The 24,919-nt window shown below is 46.7% G+C and overlaps 1 protein-coding gene across 5 annotated transcripts in view; it reads right to left on the bottom strand.

Annotated features, from left to right (window-relative positions):
- Positions 1-24,919, bottom strand: part of FRMD4A (FERM domain containing 4A) — an 897,536-nt gene that overhangs the window by 607,123 nt on the left and 265,494 nt on the right. For 2 of the 5 annotated variants that reach the window (XM_069627922.1, XM_069627925.1), the window contains exon 1: positions 8,303-8,786. The exons of 2 other annotated variants lie outside the window; for them this stretch is intronic. In XM_069627922.1, the coding sequence (XP_069484023.1) occupies positions 8,303-8,395 (93 nt within the window). In that variant the 5' untranslated portion in view covers positions 8,396-8,786. Of the gene's footprint in view, positions 1-8,302; positions 8,789-24,919 lie in introns of those variants that run through there. One more of the 5 variants, XM_069627927.1, reaches the window with a different exon arrangement.

Here is a 24,919-nt window from a genome sequence, read left to right as displayed (position 1 = left end):
CCTTGGCATCTTTGGAGAGCAAAGACACTCAGGAAACAAAGAGACAATCCCAGAGTCTGGGAGACGCGAGTCTCTTTGCATAGGGCCGGCAGAGATGGTTTACATTTGTACGGGTACAGAAAAGTACCAATGCATGGTCCCAGGTAGAAGTTGTTGGGGGAAGTTGTCCTGCCATCTAAACCCAGTCCTGTTGGTGTGCAGGGATAGTGGCAAGCCTGCAGTATGTTTTATCAATGGTGGTTCATCGCTTCAAACCAAGGAGCTGCACTAATAATTGCCGAACTTAGACAACGTGCTTGCCGGAACTCCGGAAGTGCGATGTCAATTTCGGCCACCATCATACATTTTGACCAAGAACAAAGCCATCCAGGCCCCTGCTCCATCTACCTGAAACCGCCCCTGCCCTGTTCAGCATGTAATCCTAGCCTCTTGGGGCGATTAACCAGAAACAGAGCCCATTGGACAACACTTCGGTAGACTTGGTTCTTGTAGGTCTATTCTCCAGGTAAACTTGGTTCTTGTAGGTCTATCCTCCAGGTAAACTTGGTTCTTGTAGGTCTATACTCCAGGTAGACTTGGTTCTTGTAGGTCTGTCCTCCAGGTAGACTTGGTTCTTGTAGTTCTGTCCTCCAGGTAGACTTAGTTCTGGTAGGTCTATCCTCCAGGTAGACGTGATTCTTGTAGGTCTATCCTCCATGTAGACTTGGTTCTTGTAGGTCTATCCTCCAGGTAGACTTGGTTCTTGTGGGTCTGTCCTCCAGGTAGACTTGCTTCTTGTAGGTCTATCCTCCATATAGACTTGGTTCTTGTAGGTCTGTCCTCCAAGTAAACTTGGTTCTTGTGGGTCTATCCTCCAGGTAGACTTGGTTCTTGTAGGTCTATCCTCCACGTAGACTTGGTTCTTGTAGGTCTATCCTCCAGGTAGACTTCGTTCTTGTAGGTCTATCCTCCAGGTAGACTTGGTTCTTGTAGGTCTATCCTCCATGTAGACTTGGTTCTTGTAGGTCTGTCCTCCAAGTAAACTTGGTTCTTGTAGGTCTATCCTCCAGGTAGACTTGGTTCTTGTAAGTTATCCTCCAGATAGACTTGGTTCTTGTAGGTCTATCCTCCAAGCGACTTAAATTTAGCTACTGCAAAGCGCGCTGGTGAATTCTCTAACAATGTGATGCCAACAAACGCAAAGTGGCTGCTACTATCGTAGTGAAAACAATTGAGTGGAATTTCATGATCAATACAATTCGGGGAACTACAACTTTGTGATCACTAAGGCGAGGGTTGTCAGATGCGAAAATGAACTGGTTGTTTGACAAGACAAGGTCACCTTCGTGGTAGATCTGCTCCCATGAATGCTCTGCGATCAGGAGCGATTACGCACCACTCCATTAAGCTCGACGCCGGCAGGCATTAGAATGTTGAGCGTCTTCACTTAGCTGCTGCAGGACGGTAAGTGGGCACCTTGGCATTACTGAAGCCTGGTCATGATTTATCACTCAGCACATCTCCACACATGAGCGATAAGCATGTCCTGAATCCAAGATATGGCCCGGAATGCAGAGCGCCGTGGCACATTTGTAGAGAAGTGCGTGTTGAGCTTGGTAAGCATGTAACCCCCCCACATCTGAGAACATATTCAGACTTGTCTCTTTTGCTGCATTCTGGAACTGGATTGGACAACCACTACCCAAATTGAATGGGGCACGTAGGCCATGTATGAACTGTCTAAAGAGTTACTGGTTTCGTTTCCACAATTAGGAGCTTTTCTCAGGCTTACGGCTTTCCCACTACAAAAAAAAAATATATTTCTCAAATGAGGTAAGTGATCTCACTTGGTCCTGAATTCCACGAGACGTAGCATCCCATAAAAAAACATGTTATTCTAGTAACACTTGGGTGTGCAATATTTTGAATTTAGAGCTTAGACTTACACTCGTACTGCACTTGTTGTTTTGTTCTGGCACTTGCTTCTGTTTCAAAACTAATGATGGGTAAAGTTCTCTGAATGCATTCCATAGAATTTTCAAATAAATTCACGAGAAATGTGCCCCGTTTTGCACTGCCTGAAATTCAACTTCCTGTCCAAACCAATTGTGATTTTGCAGTTGTGTGACCAACATTGCAGTAATCATTTAGCACTTTAATCTAAAGCGCTTTACATAGGACATATTTACATGCATTACTATTATTACCAAATCGAAATTGGTACTCATTTACCGACCTCGGAAGGATGAAAGGCTGAGTTGGCCTTGCTGGGATTTGAAACTGCAACCTGCAGATCAAACACAAATCACTCCAACAAGAGTTTATCCCACTGAGCCATTTTACCGGCTTATTTACGGAAGTGCTGGTACTGACAGCCGCTCCGCACTTAAAGTCACGCACCAGGGTCTCAGCTGACCTTTAGTACTGGCAACTTTGTTGGCTTGCACAACAAAAACCCCAACACTTCAAGATCAACAATGCACGGATAATAAAAACAAACGATGCAAGAACACAAAGACAAATGAGCGAAGGACGTGTGACGCTGCCATAATGTTGTTATGAGCAAATGTACGCTTCCCACACATTGGAATTGTCCACATTTCCTGGGACAGTAAGACACTGTGTATCGGGTCAGAGCACGTCAAGTACAGCAAAGACATTGTTGTGGCATAACATGGCTAAACTGTAAACACCCTTCAAATTGGCAAATCTTAGTGCCCTCTGGTTATGTTAAAGGGTATTATGCCACGTACTGGTGCCACCTGCGCAGTTTCTTGCTGCTTTGACGGATCTGTAAGGCATGGAGGGAGGCGGTGAGTTAGTGGGACTAAGCGAGAAAAAAGAGCGAGAGAGCTGTGATGTGCTGTTGGCAGCTTCAGTTGGTGTGTTCTCCGATTGGTAGCCGCCGTGTGGTGTTGGTCGAGACGATGTGTGGTTTGTATCGTCGTTGTGGCAGTGTTTTGAAGTGCGTGCAGTTTGTTGTGCTGTAGAGGTATGGTTGTGTTTAGTTCAGAGTTTGAGAGGTGTATCTTGTATATTATTCCTGGGACTGCCCAGTAGCAGCGGGCGGGCGTTTGCCTCCCAAGCTGCTTTTATCCAATGCATAGTAATTCAAAATACATAAAACATAACAAGCATTCCAAAATCAACGGGATGTCAGAGAAAAGCATGGAAATCGCATGTGTGCATGAAGGTAATATGTTGGGGTACCAGAGGGTGGTTTAAGTAAAATGACTCAACTGGGCTGTTGGTTTGCAGCATTTCTGAAGCAAGTAGTCACTCATCAAGGCATATAACTAGCAAGTGGCATGCACCCTTCTTAGCAATGTATGCTGCATTCCTGAAGGTGCTTTTCCCTGAGTCACTTCCAGCTTGAGGTGCACATCTCAAGGGGCGGCTGAGTCACGGCTTCCTGTGACCAATGTATTCTTGTGTCAGACTCCAATATTTGCAGCTGAAGAAAGACTTGACCTCAATGCGGCTGCCGGGGAAATCTTCCTGGATGAGGGAGCGCTGGCAGAGACGGGTGTCAGTGCCAGAAGAGGCTGAGAGCTCTGGTCATTCCCAAATGAACACTGGGTGCAGAGCACTGCTGTCCAACCCCCTCCCCTACCTCTGCCACTGTGAAGGAGGCCGGGGTGCAACGACTACTGGCAGGCGGGACAGGGCACAGATCATACACGGTGCCGGGAGCTGCACTGTTAGCAAAGGCCTGGCAATTACTAATGTAAAACATTTCATTGCTAGCGTCTGGGTTTGTATGCATACATTTTAATGCAATTGAAATGGTGATGGGGTGTTGGTACTTGCATGTTAGGTGAGTGATTGGAAGTGCAGGAGGACACATTCTCGCAGCCGTCCTTAAGTGCCTGGTTTCAGAAGGGAAGAGTTAACTGCTTCTAACATTAGCGCTGCACCAGAATAGTCTTGTTAGAATGTGTAAAGAAGTTAGATGCGCCATACAAGTAAGTTTGCCCTCCCCCACAGTCTATGAAGTTAGCCCCTCTCCCAAGATTTGAAGGGTTAGCCCCCTTTCGGAATTTAAATCTAATTACACCCTGGAGGGGAGCACATCTGCTCATGCCACAGGAATGAGGGTTCCCAATAATGGCAAAGAGTCCCTGTCATGATAACATAGGACTCACGCAGACACAACACAGAGGCCTTGCTAGTGGGGTGGGGGGCATGAGGGGGTTATAGGCCCGGGTCTTTTGCTTGTAGCCCCGGATAGAAGCTCAGGGTCTACAGCCAAAAGGATAGCTAGCCCTCAGTCCCGACAGTCCCGACATTAGCGTAGCCCCAGATCTTTTCCAGACCTAGCAACACCCCTGCGCAGAAGCAAAGCATGTTGCTGTCACTGCCTGGCAGCACATGCCCATTAGAAGACTTACCAGCATGTTTCCCAAAATGTACAGTTATTAGTGACATGGTACGCAGGGGCGGCAGTGTATTTATGCTGGCGACGTTCACTTGATTTCAGTCCAGTTATAGTTTCAGTTGTAATGGGTGCGGGGGTCTTTTGTTATTATCTGCATATGTACATATGCATGACTTGGAAGTGTATGCCTTCTTATAATTTGCGGGTTGAAAGGCATCATGGTGCAGAAGAGGCCGCGTAACCGCAGGACGTTCGATGCATAACGAGGTCATTGATGGCAAATTTTAAAATATTTCCATCCTGTGTGTCCCTGACCCCCTTACCTTCGGCTCCGCTACCGAATTTACCTCGCCATGCTCCAGAGCGACGTTATCAAGCAATAGCACTTTGTAAGAAAATATATCAATAATATTCCCAAAATGAGCATATGCATTCGATACCGGACATTGCATAATTTTTCCGCCTGCATAGAGTGAGCCCATCAGGATCATGTAATGAAGAGGTCTTCACTCGCCTTTGAACCCCGATTCGTTACTGGGAGAGATGCAGCTAGCTTTGCTTATTCTGTGTTCTTTCATCAGTGGTGGGTTTTGTGCATTGTTTTTCTAGTTCATTTTGATTATAGCTGGTGTGTCATGTAAAAGTGTATATATTTGTATAGAACCTTTATTGGACATTCCTTTATTTTGGACTGTTACACTTCGCTGTTTGGGGTGCTACTGAACCACATTCACACCCCTCTTGAGAGTATAGCCTTCCCTCGGATCACTTTACCTCAAAAGGTGAAGGAGGCACTGCCTGTTTCACCTTTATAATTGTGGTGGCGACTCTTGGTTTGTAGTAGTGTGAGGGCTGAGGGGGCGTTTTAGTCTCTACTCATCATTGTACTCCCGCAGGGCAGAATCCAATTTGTCACAGAGTAACAGGGACTTCATGCCCTATGCCTTCCTTCCACAGCTTTTCCGTTTTTGGTCATTCATGTAACAAATTAATCAATTCTAGGAGTAGTCGTCTTTGGGGATCTTCATTTCAATAACTTTGCCTCAAAAGCCTGAAATCATTGGTTTGTAAAATGAAGCCCCGGACGGTAAAAATGGTGGCCAGGTGACATGGTGTGCGTTTGGCACTCTGGATGCTTTGGACTGTAACTTCCATCTGCACACTCTAGCATAGTCTGTGGTGAGGGATTGTGGTAGTTGTAGTGCAGAACATTTGGAGAGACAGTGGTTGCAGACTCCTAAGGATTGCAGGGTGGGAAGAATCAAGCATCTGAGATACTGGAGGTGGACGAGCGGGCAACCCAGGGTGGAGTTGGAGGGATACTGACAGAATTCTGGAGTAAGGGTGATTCTGGAGAGCATGATTGGGGAATCTTGGCCATGCCACAATGTTAAACTGCATGCCAAATACTTGTGTTGGACTAAACATGTTTTAAGCCGCCTTCCATTCACATAATACAGTTTAATGGATGCTATAGCCCCAATAGTATGTGCAGGCTAAATATTGTGTTCTAAAAAAGAAAAAAATATATCTGTGACCATAGAATGCCAAAGGGGGGAGTAGCTGAACATCGGAACATGCAGAAGTAAACTTAACTCTGCACATGGCAGGCATCTCTGAGCAGAAGAGTACTCTAGCTGCAAAATGTTATTGTGGCCCTGACCAGGACATTCCACCACAAATGTGCCTCGCCCCCCTCATTCCTGTTAGATCAATGGGGCGATATGCAGCACATCGACTCAGTGATAGGGTGAGCAGATGTCCTAGTTTTCCCGGGACGGTCCCAGTGTTATACCGCTGGTCCCAGCATCCAGAGACTTTTTTAACTTTTAAAACCCTGTCTTGTAGTCTTTCTTTTGTGTTTAGGTCCACTGAAACTGCTGTCCTACTTCTATGTCGGTGGCCCATCCTGGTTTTTTATTTTAAATATATGGTCACCCTAGTCAGTGAGTGACTAAACCAAAGACACTGCTAGGCAGGCACAGTTCAACAGATGACAGAGGCATTCCTGAGGAGGAATTGCCATACAACGTCACATTTCGGAAGGTTCTTTCCTCTGATTAATTTCCATCATGGAAGCCGTGCCCAACTCAAGGGGAGCCTCCAACAAGCACTCGCTTAGATAAGCCTTGGATACAGGGAACGTGTGGATGAATGAAGGAGTGGATGAATACTACACAATGAGCCACAGAGTGAAGTGCTGCCAGTCAGAGGTGCAGCGTATATGCCAAATAATGCCTCGACCAGGCGAGTCCTCAAAGACCATAATAATGTTTTATCGATATGGCACTTTTATCCAAAGCGCTTTACATAGAACATTTTATACACAATTATTATTAGCCAATCTAATTGGTATTCACTTTATCAACCTCGGAAAGTAAAAAAAAGATGAGTAAATCTTGCCAGGCTACAGACATGTGACCTGCAGATCACACATGCATGTCAACAGCAAGCGCTGAACACCAATAGTTATCCTCCCAATCTATAAGAGGAAACGTCAGGCAAAATAATATTACATCATGGAATAACGTATGCAAACGTGACTCACTTGGTCCAGCCAGCATGGAGCGTGAATGCAGTTTTGTTTGGCATGAATAGTACCTTAGTAAATGTTAAGAAATTAACCCCAATTCATATGAAAGTAAGAAAATGTGTAAGTTCGCCAGCCACTCGATGGCCCTTTAAATCCTCCGATATTAGAATACATACATACATTCCTGGCTATTTCCCAAACTCCCATAAGGCACTGCGTCACCAGTCCACCCAGCCAGTCATCATATTTGGAGCATATATTTTTAAACTTTCGATCGCATATAGTGTAGTGGCATTTCGCCCTTTCCACTGTGAATGTTACGTTGACGTAAAGCACAGAGACCGCCAACATCCGACTCTCCAGATGTTTTGGACAACACCTTCCGTCTGCCCTAACCACTGGCGAGGGGGATCCTGGGAAATGCAGTCCAAAACCTCTGTTCAAGGAAAGGTTGACCCGGACCTTTTCATCTCCTTGGATTTATATCTCCTTGGCAACGTAAGGTAACCCAGTGCAACAACGCCACAAAAGAAACAGGGTGCAAAATCCACAACAGCACACGAAAGAGGCGGTGTTGCTCAGGAACAGATAAGCGCTGTGCTATTCAACACAACCTTACACAAGGGAAGGTGTCGTGGGGGGCCAAGCTTCAAAATTAACGAGAAACACGAATAATCATAACGCATCATGATAGAATGCAGAGGATAAACAGTGCATGCTACTAAAAGACAGCTTCTGGGTGCTTTGACGGAGGTCGACAAGTTTTCTAGCATCGTATCATTTTGGCCAGCTCAGCTGTGCTCGTTTTACGATGGCAGGATAAACCTGTGATCTACGCGTGACACGGCGATCTCTGCAGCAGGTGCATAGCCCCGCCGAGCTATCGCAGCAACCCCTGAAGCGTATTGCCAGTGACGTCCTAAGGTGCAGTGACAGATAAGGGTGCCCCAGTGTGGCGGCTGTTTTCTTGACCATCGATACATGCGGAATGACCCCACATTTGCGGGTCAGTCGAGTCTCAGAAGATGGTTTCAACACCGCCACGAGCGCTGAACCAGGCTGCCATGTTATACCACACAGCCAACCTGGCTCTGTTGCTCCCTCGCGTTGCCCCCAGCCACCACATGCGACCGTTCACACCTGACCTTTGTCAAACCCAAAGAAATGGAAATGGCACACCTGCCGCTGTGTGCCCAACACCGAAGTCTGCCCTTGCAACAGAAGCAGCACTGCACACAGCAAGCCAATCCTGGGAGCCACGCATGCCTTGACTAACATCATTACAAGCTCATTTTCCCCTAGCGCTGTAACTCCGGGTTGCATTATAACAGACCGTAGGCTACACAAACCATAATGCAGCAGGCGATCAACCCTGCGAGCTACCATACCGCCGAACTGCAATGGCGACTCACCCTTTCTCCGCTTCTCCGCCGCAGGGACCCGTAGGGTATCTTGAAGAGCAGCCGGCGGGTCCTGCCCGGGGTCACCGCTGTCTGCAGCACCATGGCGGTGGCGGTGGCGGTATTCCTCCGCTCCGGTGCCCGCGGCCGTGCGCGCGCGCTAAGAACACAGCCACCAAAAGCAGCTCCTTCTAAGCCGCCAGGAGCCTCCCCCGCCCCAGAGCCCGCAGAGCTCAAATAACCGAGCGCCTTTCACTTCAGCGCGTATGAGTCAAAAACATGCAATTCCTGGACGTGGGAAGAAAAGTGCACACGGGCAGCAAGTTTTGAGCTGCATATCTGGGGCTGCTTTCTGTGTCTCGGTGCACACCGAGGTGGGGGCGAGGAGGCAGAGTGCATCACCGAGTGCCGAGCCCACTCAGCGCAGCGGTCGCAGATGGGAACCAGGTCACTCGCCTAATGGGCGCTCTATCAGAATTATTGCCCGGCAGGCCGTGTGACGCCCCCCCCCCCCCCGGCGCTGTACAGACGGTCACGTGGTCCCATTACAGTGCATCTCTGGCGAGTGACCATCTGGCGCTCCCTGCGATTAATTTTTAAATCCCATAGTCAGATTTTGCTGCTCTCTGTCCGGGACTCACTTCAGGCTAAGAAAAGCGCCAGGGTAAACTCCCAGAGCCAAGAAGGCTTGGGCGGGTGCGCCAAAGCGTAACAACAGTGGGCGGTTTCAAATACCGCCCGGTAAGGTGGGAATAGGACGCGGTGTTTACTCAAATGTTTACCAGCGCGGAATTCCTCCTGCGGAATTCAGTTCAGTGAGACTGCTGAACTGAGAAGCGCATAGCTAGGAACTCTGTGTCCTGGAAACCGCTTATTTACATGTCCATTGGTAAAACAGGCTTTTCATATGTACTGCTAACACCACGAGGCTTAGCAGCATTGCACACTGTTAGCCGCCGGACCAGGGGTGTTGTTGGGTCTGGAAAAGATCTGGGGCTATGCCAATGTTGGGACTGTCAAATCTCGGGGCTAGCTAGTCTCTTGGTTGAAGCCCCTGAGCTTCTATCCGGGGCTACAGCCAAAAGATGTGGGGCTATAGCCCCTCCTAGTGACACCTCTGCGCCCAAGAAACTGATAGTGGTAGGTTTTCGTTGTAGTAACAGCTCTCCAAGATGATACTCATTGGGTCCGATTCATGGAAAAGTCCACATTTCTCCCACAATTCCCACACGCCGAGAACGACACTGCGCACTGAGAACGACACTGCGCGCGCAGTAACAAAAATTCACGCCCACGTTTTCATGGAATTAACTGCCCTAAGTAACCGTATTCGCAAGTCGTGGCTGGGAACGCCCACGACACATCCCCCAAAAACAAAACTGACACATTCACCTACACTTGCGGCCTCCCAGGGTGCGAACACACGCATCCTGTGAATAGTGCTTGGGGGCCCCCCAACCAGGCCTGCACCACTGCGTGGTGTCACCCGTAACTGTAACCGGCACCCCGAGGACATGCATGCAGGTTCCCGGAAAGCATTTATTTTTCCAGTCAAATTGCAAGCAAACCCCTGTAAACAGTCCCTACACCCCACTATGCTGCGTACGCACACCCCTAAGTACGATCAGAACCACATCTGCATGCAGGCACAACCTAAATCGGCCACTTGAACCCACCTCCAGAGTTGTGATTCCTCCATGCAAGTATGTACGCCTTCTTCCGGGTGGCAGAGATCTCGGGGAAACTGCATGTGCATTTCGCAGGCGAGAGGTTGTGCTGTTGCATCCATGAATACATGTCGTTCTGCACAATGATGGGCGTGCGATGGACTGCCTGCCGGCCATCCCTTGTAACACCCACTTTCTGGCTTGTTCTTCCCCATTTTGCGCGTTCCGCTCCATATTCCGGCCCCTATGCCAGCCACGCCCACCCCTTGCGTGGATTCTCACACATGGCACTCGGCCGATCACAAAGCCGTGCCAAGCCTGAGCAAACTCCATGCAAGTCCAAGAAAAGTCCTGCACAGACGGTTCCATGATTCGACGAGCGGTGTTTCGCACGCAGTTTGACACGCTACTTCCCGATTTGTGTCAACGGACTCAAGCCTCACTCATTGAAGAATCATTCACATATGGTTGCTCCGTCTTATAAAGGCCACAGACGAGTTAAAAATGATGGAATGGGAGGCTTTGAAGTATTGACTCAATCATTCTCACTGTTCACGTTTCCTCTGTTTGATATCCTGTGTTGGATGGATTGCCCACACCACATGTGCGGGCCCTGAGCTCGCTGTGCTATAGCATGGTGCAAAGAGTACTTTTGCAGTGCAAAGTGACTTTGCTCCGCTAAAATACACTTTGCACCACTCTGTGAATTAGGCTCAGTTCAATGTGTTGGTTGGCTGTGCAAAGACACTTTGCACTGCGCTAAACACTCCATGACTCATGAATTAGGCCCAGAGTTACAGCAAATCTACCTATCTAAATCCCTACCTAAATGAGATTAGGTGCGGTTCTTGTGAAGGGAACGGTGGCGTAGCAGTTTGCGGTAGACTGCTTCTTGCCTGTGCCCGGTTAACACTCTGAACTGGACTTGCCAACCCTTAAAGCCGAGTAGCAGTACCCTAGAGATGGATGGCAATGCAGATTTTATCCATACATCAATAATAGAAACGACTCAGGTCATTTGGCAAAAGGATAACTATTATTTTCAACTGTCTAAAACAGGGAGCATAACAAACATCAACAAACTCGCTCGATCTTCTTAATCAAAGCCTCTTTAAAAAAAACGGGCTTCTTATACTCAAAATTAGTCATCAATGACGTTAACCTGCGTCAATACCAGCGTCATCCTATGTGGCAAATTACAAAAACCTACTAAGGAAAGTGGTTGGCTCTCAGTGAATCTTCTAAATATGTGATCTATATTAGTATGGGATAGTGAATGAATATAATTGGCTACTTAACATCAGGTGGGGCAACTAAGCCCGCCCTCAAAATGGCTACTATGAACGTCGCTAAATGTACGACGTTCCCATTGGCTACACAAACTATAGGACCCTTAATTACGCGGCCCTCTACAATTGGTTGGCTTCTACCCCTCATCTGTACTTTTCCACCTACGTCTAGCAGCAAGCAGTCTGGCCGACCAGGTGCTGTTGACCTCACCTTAGCCATTGGTTCCCACCAATTAGCATACTTATCCATCTTCACCTCAATGGTCCACTGTCATTTAGGGCTTTGAAGCACGGCCTGGAGAGTGTTCTTAGCTCTGAGAAATTCAGAAAGTCGGTCTGCCTTTGTGCGTAGGTGTGACTATCTCGTTCGTCCAATTAATCCTTTCACGTGACTAGAGAGCATGGAATCAAGCTTCTGGTGCATTTAAAATATTATTTTCCTCTAGACCTCTGACGTCTTCGTTACTTTGTTGATGCCTTCGGAACAGGAGTTCTGTTCTTGGCTTCTTGAGGTCATCCAACCTAGCCTTTCTGAAATTCACGTGTTAATTCAGCTGCATTTTACCTGCAACACCCTGAAATGAGGCCTTCTTGTTAGGGTCCAGTACTGCTATATAACTCGTAGTGGAAACATCCATCCTTCACTTGATTATATATATGTAAACATTGGTGATTGCCGCAATCTATTCACTATAAAGCTAGCATCATGATTACTTCATCTGCTTGAGTTTCTTGCATCTGTACACGTGTAAAATGACTTAACATCTTCATCAGTTCTATGGCATAAGCTTCTTCACCTTGATCCCAAGATTTCACTTATCCTCAGTACTTTCTTGATGCCTTGTAGAATATCTTCATTCTCGTATATTTCTGCATCTTCTACACCCGTCAGTTCAACTCTGTGTGACGTCACCATTCACCTTTGTCGTTGACTTGCTCTGCTTCTTCAGGGATCTCATTTAAACGACTGTCATACTTCCTCAAATGCAAATATGGTTTTCTCAATGGGAATCTTGCCTCTAGGATTCTCTTAGGTATTGATAGTCTCACTGGTACTGCACAGAGTATACTCTGCCCTTTGTCGATTCAACTGTTTCGTGTATGTCTCATATTTCGGCATAAAATCTATAGACAAAAGGGACAGTACAGGCAATATAGGCGATGTGGTTGAGGAGGGGGTACTTGTCTCCTCCTCTACAACTCGTTTGCACATGGCTGGCCTTATTCATGAAAGGAAAGAGATGCTAAATATTGATGGTGTACATTCCTGCCTAGAGACATTCCTGGGTAGAAAGAAGCTTCTTCTTCCATCAGTTTGGGGTTCGTTATCACCTTTACTGGACTTGGCAGTATTTGTTATGGCTCCGCCGTAGCAGCATCGGTGCAGCCGTAGTGGGAGGCCTGTTGGGAGCAATGCACTTTCCACTGCTCCCTTTTACATCAATTGGCAAACATGGTGCAAAATGGGTTGGCTCAATGTTTACTTTTCCCTGGGCCTTAACTGTGTAGAACTGAGCTAATAGGTTTACCTGGTCAGTGAAGGCTACGTGGGGGGCGGTGGTGGTGTGGGGGGGTTCACCTCCTGTTCCAAGAGAGAGTCCACCAGAGCATGCTGAAATATGCTGACAGGGAGACTCTGTTCCTTTTGATTTGTGATTAATCAGAAGGCCTCTGACGGACAATAAAAGAAGCCCCTCTCCAACTTACTAGCCCAATATGGCTTATTTAAGAGCATTGCAAAAACAAAGAGGTGATGGCTGGAAGGTTTAGAATTCTTCTCTGGAGGCTTTAGAATGTATTGCTTTGGAGGGTTGCCAGGTTGAGATTAATTCTAAACCTTCCAGCCATCGCTACTTTTGTTTTGCATAAGTCACCCCGAGTGGGACACGTATTCCCAGACATGCGTCCCGTGCCTGCAGGGCCGAGAGACCCAAGGTATTCCTCACTGATGAGGCTCAATGAGGCTGAAACATGCCTGGGGATGCTTGTGGTCAGGTGTGTTGCTGGAAAAGATTAGGGACTAAGCTACTGGCGGGACTCGGGCTAGCTAGCCTTTTTGTTGTAGCACCTGAGCTTCTATCCGGTGCTACAACCAAAGGACCCGAGCTATAGCCCCCTCACCCCCCCAGCAATGCCTCTGCTTGTGGTCTCGTGCAGAAGGGACGTGACCAAGCAGTTTGGCTGGACTGCCCCTTTTGGGGTGGGACCAAGCCTGATTTGCATATGGCCTTTCCCCTTCTGTAATGGCTTGGCAGGCGAAGAACGATGGTCTGGAGGGTTGCTCAGAGCAATGGCAGAGGCTAAGATTAATTCTAAACCTTCCAGCTATCACCCCTTTTGTTTTGGCTTTTATATAAGAGCATGGCATGTGTTCGGCAAAGACTCTTTGTAACCCCAACACCGCAACAATCATCCATCCATGATCTTATTGAAATCCAAACCTTTGTGTCTGGTAGTTTGGGATCAGGACGTTGAGTGGTGGAATTTTCAGGACCCCCGAGGAATCATTTTGTGGCTTGGCCCTGGTTCTACTAAATGTATTTTCCTTTCTCTTGCTCTTTCGAGGAGGGTGGGGGGGCGGAAGGGGCCAGCCCTACCACTGCCAAACTCCATCAACTTTTAAAATACCCTTTCGTGCTGGAGTAGTGCAGCACACTCAACTTACACCTAAAAATAAAGACTCGGTCGAGGGAACCAGGTTTTTTCGGGCTGGTCAGGAAACGCTTATCACTAAAGCAGAGACCCACACACCACGAAAAGGCGCGGGGAAGCATTAGCTTGATGTGGGAAACTCAAAATATTAAACAATCGCGTTTTGTTCTGAATTGGTACCATATGTGTGCCGGCAACCGGCGAGGAAAAAAAAAGAGACGGGAAAAGACCTACACATCTTGAAAGAAATTACTTACAAAGCTTCATCATGAAAGTTTAGTCAAAGGTCACCTCGTCAATAACTTGAACAAAAATAGTCTAGGCTTTATTTCCTTATGCCATTTTAAACTGTCTAAAATATCAGCCTCACCAAAATATAAAAAAGTTAATATAGGCGCAGACTGGGCAGCTTAAGGTTCTGAGAAGCGCTGCTGCTAGAATTACAAAGACACCAGACAGAAAAAAAAGAAAAGAAATGTAATGAAAGAACGTAAGGATTTTGAGTAAAATGAGAGCTTCCCCTGCTTTTTAAAATTGCCTCCAGCACACCACCCTTGCAAGGCCATGCCACAGCGGCATGCACCGTGAAATCTAGAACCACAAAATGGAAACATTATTACAAAATTATGTTTTTGATTTTTATTTAAATAAACATGCATCTTTCTGGATTTAAAATTCCTAACTTAAAAACAGCATTGCACAAGCTTTCGAGGCGCGCCCTGGATCCGTTACTGCCAAATAACCCCATGGCATGAGAGTGACATTGAGGCTAATCCATGGAACTTTTAGCGCAGTGCAAAGTGACTTCGCACTAGTGCAAAGTGACTTTGCAGTGCCAACGCACACCCTGATTTAAAAAGCGGTGGAAGTGTAGTTTTGCATTTTCCACAAAAATACACTTTGTACCACTTTGTTAATCAGGGTGTGTGTTGGCAGTGCAAAGTCAGTTTGCACTAGTGCAAAGTCAGTGATTTAGGCCCATTATGTCAAGTCCTGTTATTGCAGTGAACAACATAGTATGCTAGGAATGATAGGCCCACATTCATAAAGGGAAACTCACAACTACTAAGTCCTAGGCCTGGATCTCAATGTGCAACCGTGGCAGGATATTTAGCCTAGTTGCTTGGAAATTTTGCACTGACATTTGCAGCAACTTATCAGTGCAAACAAATCGCGTGGAACCGAGTGATCAATGCAGAAACATCATTTTAGCTCAATGGCGAGTGCGTTTGTAACATTTTCAGACTTTTCGGTCTGTTCAAATGGTGCAAAGTTGCACATCCAGTTAGCAGAATTGTTCATCACCAGTGCAACTTGTGTGATCTTACCGGTAGCTTGCAAATTGCAGCTGATAAAAATGGGACAGTCTACACCTCCACTGGCATAGAAATAGCAAAGATTGGGCGAGCTTCATCAGCTAAAAGGAATGTTGCCTGCTTAATCAGGTGCAACCACCAGTGCCTTCAATAATGGACCAATGATATATCTTGTGGACATGACTCGGTCTGACCTGAGTGATAAGTAGCCCCGGCTCAAAATACAGAATCAAAAAAGGAAAGAATGCTCGAAAAGGTAAACAAAAAGACAGAAAACCTAGCCTCTCAGACATTGAAAATACAGAATAAACTTAAAGGCTGAATTTGTCATCCGGAGGATGGATGACGGGGCTGTAATGATGAGGCACACGAATCTGTGTTGTTGGGTAGGGATTAGGTGAGAGTAAAAAAGAAACTGGGGCTTAATCTTACTCACTGTTTTAAGAAGAGATTGGTTAAACAAAACCAGAAAGGGTTTAGGTAAGAAGGGTGGGGGCTAGGTAAACCTACAAGTGTAAAAAAAGCAAATTCTTGAGAGTTTATTTTTAATTCCTTAAACTATTTGGTTTGACATTGTCACTACTTTCTAGAATGTTTGTGCATTGCTAACTGGGTATAATCACACAGACCCACCAGCCCTTTCTCTCCCTCAATTTATTAATTTATTTATTTGGTCATTTATATAGTGTACCCAATCCAAGTGTATCTGGGTGCATTACTTGAGGTTTTCAATGTTAAGAGACAGAAAAATACAATTCAGTACAAAGAAGGTGATGCAGGTATTAGGACATCGCTCTGGAAACGAAAAGCAACACAGTCCTAGGGCACCAATGGATTGACAGATGTTGCAACCATTTTCTATGCTGTCTGAATGAGCATATATCGTTCATGCTTAGAAATATTTGAATCTTAGGGTGAGTTTTGTTAAAACCTAAAGGTGCACCAAGACCAGTGTGCATTATGTAATTCGTGATTCAAGCATATAACTCTTTTGTCACAGTTATATTTTCCAAACATAAAGATTTGTGGTATTTTTTAAGTTCTCTAAATGCTCCGGGGTTTTATGCAAACCAGCCAGAAACATTCATTGATTCTATTTATTCCCCAACTAGTTCCCATATGGGTAGTTCTAAAGAGTACATTAGAATTGTGCCAGACTATCTATCTTGGATTGATAACCTTCTATCAGAGTAATGTATATGGTTTTGCTAATATGCTTTGCCCAGTAAAACAAGTGTAACATTCTTGCTATAACTGCATTATATAATACAAGTGATCATTAGAAATGAAAACTAGAACATTTTAAAAATAGCACATTTACAATGTCATTATGTTTATTAGCTTTTATTTTTTTACAAATAATGTCACCCACTCCCTTTCAATATACATGTTTTCTCTCTGGCTGATCAGCTGTTCGCAATGGCCGGGGTGGCTCTAGCAAACACGCACCTGACAATGTTGTAGCGGAGCAGCCAAATGCCTCTCCTGGAAGTCCCGTATGTTGGGAGGCTGAAACGGCACCATGTTTGACACCAGTAGTTATGACCACACTGTGTAGAGTGTTCGAGAAAAGACATTCACTAAGAAAGCCATACCTGATGTGCCCCCATAGAGATGACAATCTCTTGGAGTGGATTTCAGAAGGAATATGAAGACAAAAGAAAGAGAAGCTAGTTACGTCACAAGAAGTGAGAGTGACGCACTGAGAAGAGTGGCTGATGAAGAGGATGTATGGACCTTATAGAAACTGATGACGAAATAAGGAATCGAGTGTACATCCTTATGCAGAATGAAGATTGCATGTGTAATAAGCACTGCAGACAATGCAAGCCGTTTAATAATTGTACAGATGAAGCAACGCCAGTAGATCAAGCAATCTTAGAAGCTAACTATACGTAGTGAACAGACTGCAGGTGAAGCCGCCATTATATAGTGTCTGGACATCGGTGCCACAATTTTAGTAAGTTCAAATGCACAGAGAAAGAAGGATTGTGAGCTGTGTGTGTCACAGCAAAGAACTTCCTGGAGATCACAGACTTGAAGGGTGGAGCTGTTTGACCTGGTGTCAAAGCTGAAGCAGCCAAGAACTGGTTATCTATCCACAAAGAACAGAAACTGTGAGATGTTGCACCATCTTGTTTTAAGGTGCAAAGAAGGAACACCATGAGTGCCAAGTTTATTAATTAAAGACAATTAAATGCTGCAAAACAGGCCAAAATACGGTCTCCTGTCACGTGAACCAAGGATGAAAATAGGAGTTGGGCATGCAGACCAGAACCGTGATAAGCATGTGCCTGTACTCCCTTTTATTCCCAAGAGTATAGAACCTCCTGCAAGGCCAAGTACAAAGACAGTCTGCATGGCAGCAGGCATGGGCGATGAGAGATGAGGGGCTAATTGGGTGCGAAGCAAAAGTCATGCCCATCTCCCGGCACCTGGGTATGAGCTTACATGCTGCTAAGGAGCCGAATGTTCCAAACATGGCTCCAGTGTTCCAGCCAGTTATAGAAGGCTGTATAACGAAGGTCCTTATAGTTTAAGAGGCAATAGTATTCTGTGTACTTGAGAAGTGTTGAAGATGACTTGCACTAGGGGTGGGCATACGTTATCGACCTGACTGTAGCAACTCAACCACAACCCGTTCCCATATAGAAAGTATACTTAGATGTTCCCCTTGACCCAACCACAACACCCCATTGGTTTCTCTTATTTGACAGGTAGTATGATGTCACTTATGATGAGTTTTCAGTACTTAAGTGTCATTTTCATGGAATACGTTGAGAGCTGGAGCGATTGTCAGTTGATGTCGGTTGTAACTCCCTGTTTTAGACAATTGATATTGAAGCAGTTGGATGAGACTTTTTGCCAACTTCCTGAGTCGGTCTGATTATTTGGTTTAAGAGTTATTCGGCATCCCATCCATGCATGACATGTTACTGATTAAGGAATTTAAGTGCAACGTGGCTTTGCCGGTACAGAGAGGGGGAGAGAGTGAGAGAAGAGGAAATGTAAGTTTGCTAACTCGGGGTATGACATGCCAGGCACGGCTAGTTGTATTTATTATGGTTATTCTGTCATTTGTACACAGTAACTGCAGCCCTGGGTGAGGAGGCTAGTCAAAGGCTGGATTATGTAAATTAACTCCCATAAGCCTGCAGCCTCAGCTGAAGAGGATTCCGTCCTCACACAACATTATAACTATTACCTGAAAGGCCCTAGCACGACTCATTAACCTCCAGTAAGGCCGGACTGGGCTTCTGCTACCAGCAAAGCTATGGTCGAAATCCCACCCTCAGTTAAACGTGCACATATTTTCCTTCCAGCTTTCATTCAATTCAGATGTGAGAAGAAGCATAATTAATATTATTATTATTATTTTGCACGCTTGATTTTCTAGGCCATGGTTTTTCTACATGACTTTGTCTCACCATGATGCTGTGGAAGGCTCAAAGTCCGTCCATAGGCACTTTGTGCACAAGCTTAGCATTTCGGTAACCATGACGTAAATGAAAAAAACAAAAACACGTGGGGTATTTTTTGCTTGCTTTTCAGGAAGCTTCTGCAAACATAGGAGATTCGGATTTCTGACATGCAACCCACCCCCAACATTATTGGGACTCTTGGGAAGCAAGGGTAGAGGTTTTGCTGCATGCATTCTCTTGTGCATGGCTTTGATATGCCAAGGGTCACCATCCAGTGAATACATTCCAGACCCACTCCCTCCACGCCCTTGCACAGCAAACACATCTCCAGGCCCCTTTGGCACAGCAGCACATAGAATACAGCTGTGCCCCATGATAGATTTGGTCTGACAGTACCCATTGCACCTGTACCTTTCTTGAGCATCTTCTCTCGCCCTCATCCCAGCTGTCTACCCGACTTTACTTCTCCCTACTACTCGCGAATGTTCTATCTTGCTCCTCGTTTGTCTTTCTGATAGGCAAAGTGCTTTGATGCCATGAACTATGGCAGGAGTGCTATAAAATGCTAGATAACCTACCATTTGAGATTCAACCTTTTCTTTCAAGAGTTGCACATTTTAGCTTTTTAGTTTTATGATTTTTTCATAGTGCCCCCACCAAACAGTTTGCAGTTTGGGAGTGACCTATATGAGTGAAAGACCGACATTCTGCTTACACTCAGGGTGGAGTCAGAGGAGATATTGCTCAATTGCGTCTATCATAGCATGCACACAACGTATCCATCAATCTTTGAATACTCAATTATAGGTTTTACTATTCTACAGTTCAGTGGTAGTTTCTTTTTGTACCTTAAAATGTGAAAATGCAGAGTGCAGTCAACATGTGGTCTGCAGGCCATTCTTAGGCATGCTTTTGTTTTCATGCTGAAGTAGTGACACTTGTTTCAAGCATCTTGTGAATTTCCTTGTCAGCTTTCCAATTAGAAGGACCAGATCACAGCCTTGGGTACTTCCACCACGTAGGCTTGTCTCATCCAGGCACCGGTTAGACCGTGACAGAATTTGCACAAGTCTGTTTCCAGGCAACGGTGAGTGAGGGGCTGTTATAAAGCCTGGAGCACTGTGTTTGGTGGGTTCATTCCTGCTGCAAATGTTGGTATTTCCCAGACCATTCCACTAGGTTGCTTTGGGTGGGGAAACCGAGACACCAGAGGATCTTGAAAGGGCATTTGTGATTGAAGACATACAAAAAACATGATTGTTTTGTACTTCATGAAACTTATGTGCCATGCCTAAACAAAAGAGGTGATGGATGGAAGGTTTAGAATTAATCTTAACCTCTGGCATTGCTCTGGGCAACCCTCCAGACCATCGTTCTTCGCCTGCCAAGCCATCACAAAAAGGAATAGAACATATGCAAATCAGGCTTGGTCCCACCCCCAAAGGGGCAGTCCAGCCCGAACTGCTAGGTCACATCCCTTCTGCAGGAGACCACATGCATCCCCAGACATGTTTCAGCCTTGTTGAGCCTCATCAGTGAGGAGTAGCTTGGGTCTCTAGGCCCAGCAGGCACGGGACCCACGTCTGGGCATACCCGTCCCACTCGAGGTGAGAAAGCAAAAACAAATGAGGTGAGGACTGGAAGGTTATATGCCATGGGCCAGTCCGTGGGTGGTCATGTGATCTCAGTGACTACCTAGAAGAAGCTGGCCAACTTGAATTGGTGGGCGCCGACAGCAAAAATAAGGAAAATTAAGGGTGCAGAGCAAGGGGTGTCCGGTAGATCAAGGGTCAGATTACCAGGGGCATTTTTGTATAGCCTGTATCAGGAGACGTCTTGGGTAGTCCCGCCTCTCTAGATGCACTCATGCTGGCAGTGCCCTAGCTGCAAATCCTATGTGGCATCACAGGCGATAAACTATTCTGAACCTTAGCTACAAAACAGAAATCTTAGCGGACCTTCTATCCATTGCAGTCTTTCGCTTTGATCCCAGTGAAATGGAAGACATTCGCTGAGCTGGACATTGACTACATTTACTCTGGAAAACCCTCTCTTTGGGTGGGGTGTAAATGGTCAGAGTCATGGTGGCCGTGGTAACGGGCAGAGCCCAGCCTACGTCGAGCGGCGTCGCTCTCCTCAAGTAACCAAATCACGTACAGCTGAGGGGCCCATGCAGGGGGGACTGAGTCATGGAGTCACAATGAGAAAACCTCCAGGTGTAACGGAAGTGGAGTAACTTTACTGAAAATGTTGTGGGGGACATGACATCTGATGAAAAGGTGCCCCAGCCAAATGAATGGGGATAAAATGGTGTGCCATGACACTTGGGGGGGGACAAACACCCCTGCCCCCCACCCCCCTAAAATTACGCCCATGTGTAACTGACTCACGGAGTGACAATGGGAGTATACTCAGGATTGTCTTAGTCCTACAGCCATGGATTCCAGGTGATTTCCATAAAAGCAAATTGCATTTTGGGAACATAAAATGACCACAGAATTGTGTATCTAACATATGTCTGTGATAGTGATTCAAGCATGAAACGCTTCTGAGCAAGTGATGCAAACTGTAGGCTCTTCCCAATTCATTTGTCGCAACACTCACCCTAGCAGTAAAGTGTCCGCAAGCCACAAGTCATGTATCCTCATGTGGACAGTGCCTGTTGGCAGCGTTGAGGCTTGTGCTGTTCTGCGGTGATGTCCCATTTCCCTAAATGATTCTCAGAACCTGTAAATGAATCACTCAGCCCTCCTCGCTTACTGTGAGTCCCCTGAAGCCTGCTTTCAATGTAGGGATCAGTGCACAGGAGAAATCGCTTGGGCTGCTTTTGGGTGACCGTAGGAGCCCTACTACAGCAGCAGATTTTGGAGACGGTGGCTCACTTAACGCAGTAGACCCCACCAACCACGTGTGTGTTTTTATTCGGTCTTGGGCCCTTTATCTGGAGCGCAGCGCTGTCTTGCTCGGGCCCAAATCCTCCACAGGAGCAGCCCACATGGATGGTGGCACCATTTTCAACTGCTGGTCTCCTTTGAAGGCCTAATGCAGAAGAGGGGTACATGTTGGGTGATGTGGTGAATAAATGGGCAGTCGCTGCATTACCAATGCTGTACCCTAGCTATGCCGATCACTGGTCATGCCCTGGGTCTGGCACTGCCCCATATATTACTGTAGGGTGAAGCTATATGATTTAACTATCAAAAGGTACTCAAAAGGTACTCATACTCCACACGGGTTCTATAGACAGACATAACACTCATCAATTGTTGAAAATCAATGATCCTGTAGGCCACTGTTCTGAGTCGCTTATCGCTTGATGTGCTTTGCACTCTGAAGTGGACTGCACTGAGAATGGGCCTGTGTGGCTGGCTTACATACCCCGGAGCAGATGTGGAGGGAAGGTGAGAGTTGGCGTGCTGCAACACACTGGGATCTTCTGTGTGCTCTCTTCCCATCAGTCGCCCCACCCTGGCATGGTGCAGTGCATTGCAAAAATGGTGTGTTGCGGTGCAAATATCTCAGAAACGTTGTGTCCTGGGGCCTTGAAATATGGTTTTCAAGGCCTTTGAGTTGTGTTCCTCGTGTCGAGATGCATAAAATGGCTCTGTTTGGTCCTTGTACGACCCCATTGATGTTTCACAGATTTCAGGCAACCGTTTCATGTGTGAAGGCGATGAAATCTGGTTTAAAGGGGTGGGGTTTCCAAATGTCATGCAAACAGTAATGTCCGGAGAGTCCTTGCATGTAACTATGCAAAATTTGGTGCTGATTGGTGGAACGGTGTGGAATTGTATAGGGAGCAAACAAACAGGTTTTCTGCTTTATACATATTTAGGGCCCGATTCATGGAATTATCTGCACAGAAAATGGTGACTTTGCGTGCCAATCGCACGCAAAGTCACGTTTGTCAATTCATAGGATCAACTGCGCAGGACATTTCTCATGCTTTGCATGGACTGGAGGCTTAGGACATGACTGCGAGAGGCCGAGCGCCTTGCGCGAGATACCACGCAGTGCATGGGTGGAACACAGAAAATTAGGAACAACAAGGGAAAATGTGGGCATTTGGAGGGACGGGCCGGAGGCAGTCCATTGCCTACCCATTATTGCGCAGAATGATACGTATTTAAGGATACAACCGTGCAACCTCGCAGCAGGGAAATGATCACACAAAACCCTCATACTATCCGCCACCCGAAAGCAGGTGTGCAGGCACTTGCGCATAGGATTCACTGCGCAGAGGTAAGATCAGGTGTCGGAATTAGGGGTGCGTGTACGCAGCCAGGGTTCCGATCTAACTTAGGGGTGCATGTAAGCAGTGTAGCGGTGGTGCAGGGACAGTTTACGGGGGTTTGCATGGATATTTTCCGATCAATCATACGCATGTTGTAGGGTGCCGGTAGCAGTTATGGGGGACCCTGCACATGGTTCCTGAGATGCAATCCTGCTCACAGGTGTTTCCAGACACTGTTTAAAGGGTGCATGTATTTGTGCCCCCGGGGGAGCATGCAAAGGTAGCTGTTTCTGGCTGTTTTTGCTTTGCGTGGGGGCATGTCGGGGGCGTTTCTGGCCTCGACTTGGGTACTTTGCGCAAACATTTCCATGAATGGGCAGAGTGCGCATCTTTTTTTCTGCGTGCAGGCTCGCGCAGAGTCGTTTTCAGCATTCGGCCTTTTCGGGATAAATGCGCACTTTTCCATGAATCGGGTCCATATGGAAGAGACGAGTGCTTGGTTTCTGGAAATCTCTGCTGAACGGGAGGATAGCTCAGCTGCAACGTGCTCGCCCTGGAAGCAAGACGACACAGAGCAACACAGGTTCGAACCCCGGGTCCGCGCTTAGAAACCTGTGGGTATTAAGCGCGTTATAAATAACCTATCATATCATAACGCTCTGCCTATGAACACTCTCTGCTCTAGTACCACATGGCTCTGCTGTAGCAAAGCATTGCCCGTCTCCTTCCCCACAGGCCATTCCCTTGTTATCTGCCAGTGAGGCATCGCACCTCAGTTAATGAGGCTACACTATGCAGCAGTAGCACAGAGCAGGCCTCTAAATACATTTCAAAACACCGAATGAAATCCGACTTCTGGAGCAGCACGTGTAGACAGTGAGCTGCTGAGTGCACAGAACAGACTCGTGGTGTTTCTAGCCTCAAACACCACCATGAGAGGAAAGAGCCCATGAAGGGGCGGATGCTGGCGACCACTAAAGGCGCGAGGGGTGAATGCGGTGGGAGCCGTGGTTTCTGCTAATGGCTGACACAGCCTCACTGCTCGCAGGCACACACAGTTTTTAGTGCATCGTAAATTCACTGTAGAGCCTGGTTTAAGTAGAAGGCAAATCTGCACTCGAGGGCAACTCATGAAGCGCCTCTCCCTGCCCTGTCCATCCCAGGAGCATTAGAACATGGAAGTCGACACCCCATGTCTCGGGAGGATAGCTCAGCTGCAACGTGCTCGCCCTGGAAGCAAGAAGACACGGATCGACACAGAAACCTCTGGGTATTAAGCGCCCTATAAACAACCCATCATATCATATCATATGTTACTATCAGGTCACCAAGGATTGGGTGGAAAGCTAAGGGGATAAGTGTTTCGCCTCCGACGTGGGCGAGCCTCCACCTGAAAAGTTCGAATCCCTGGCAGGGCCGACTCAGCCCTTTACCATTCTGAGGTTGATCATCTGTAACATGTTAATCTTAACACACTGCATGTTTTGTCCTTCTCACTGGAATACAGTTTCTGGAAGCCCATATTCCATAAGTTAAAAAAAACTCCACTGATGAGTGGCGCGCTAGTGTTTGGTGAATAACACCGAGTGTCCTCTAGGGAGTGAAGCCTGACAGCAAAGTGCCATCGAAGCTAGATCAGCAGCTATTTGAAAAGACTCTGTTGCGTGAAGAGGCATGGTTAATGCACCTGTGGCTGGAGATGAGAGGCATGGTTAATGCACCTGTGGCTGGAGATGAGAGAAATGGTTAATGCACCTGTGGCTGGAGATGAGAGGAATGGTTAATGCACCTGTGGCTGGAGATGAGAGGAATGGTTAATGCACCTGTGGCTGGAGGTGAGAGGCATGGTTAATGCACCTGTGGCTGGAGATGAGAGGCATGTTAATGCACCTGTGGCTGGAGGTGAGAGGCATGGTTAATGCACTTGTGGCTGGAGATGAGAGGCATGGTTAATGCACCTGTGGCTGGAGATGAGAGGCATGGTTAATGCACCTGTGGCTGGAGATGAGAGGCATGGTTAATGCACCTGTGGCTGGAGACGATTTATGC

Source organism: Ambystoma mexicanum, chromosome 12 (genome assembly GCF_040938575.1).
Source record: "Ambystoma mexicanum isolate Mex_15411 chromosome 12, UKY_AmexF1_1, whole genome shotgun sequence".
Taxonomy (NCBI): Eukaryota; Metazoa; Chordata; class Amphibia; order Caudata; family Ambystomatidae; genus Ambystoma; species Ambystoma mexicanum.
Note: the sequence above shows the minus strand (reverse complement) of the source record. Positions and strands in the feature narration are given on the sequence as shown.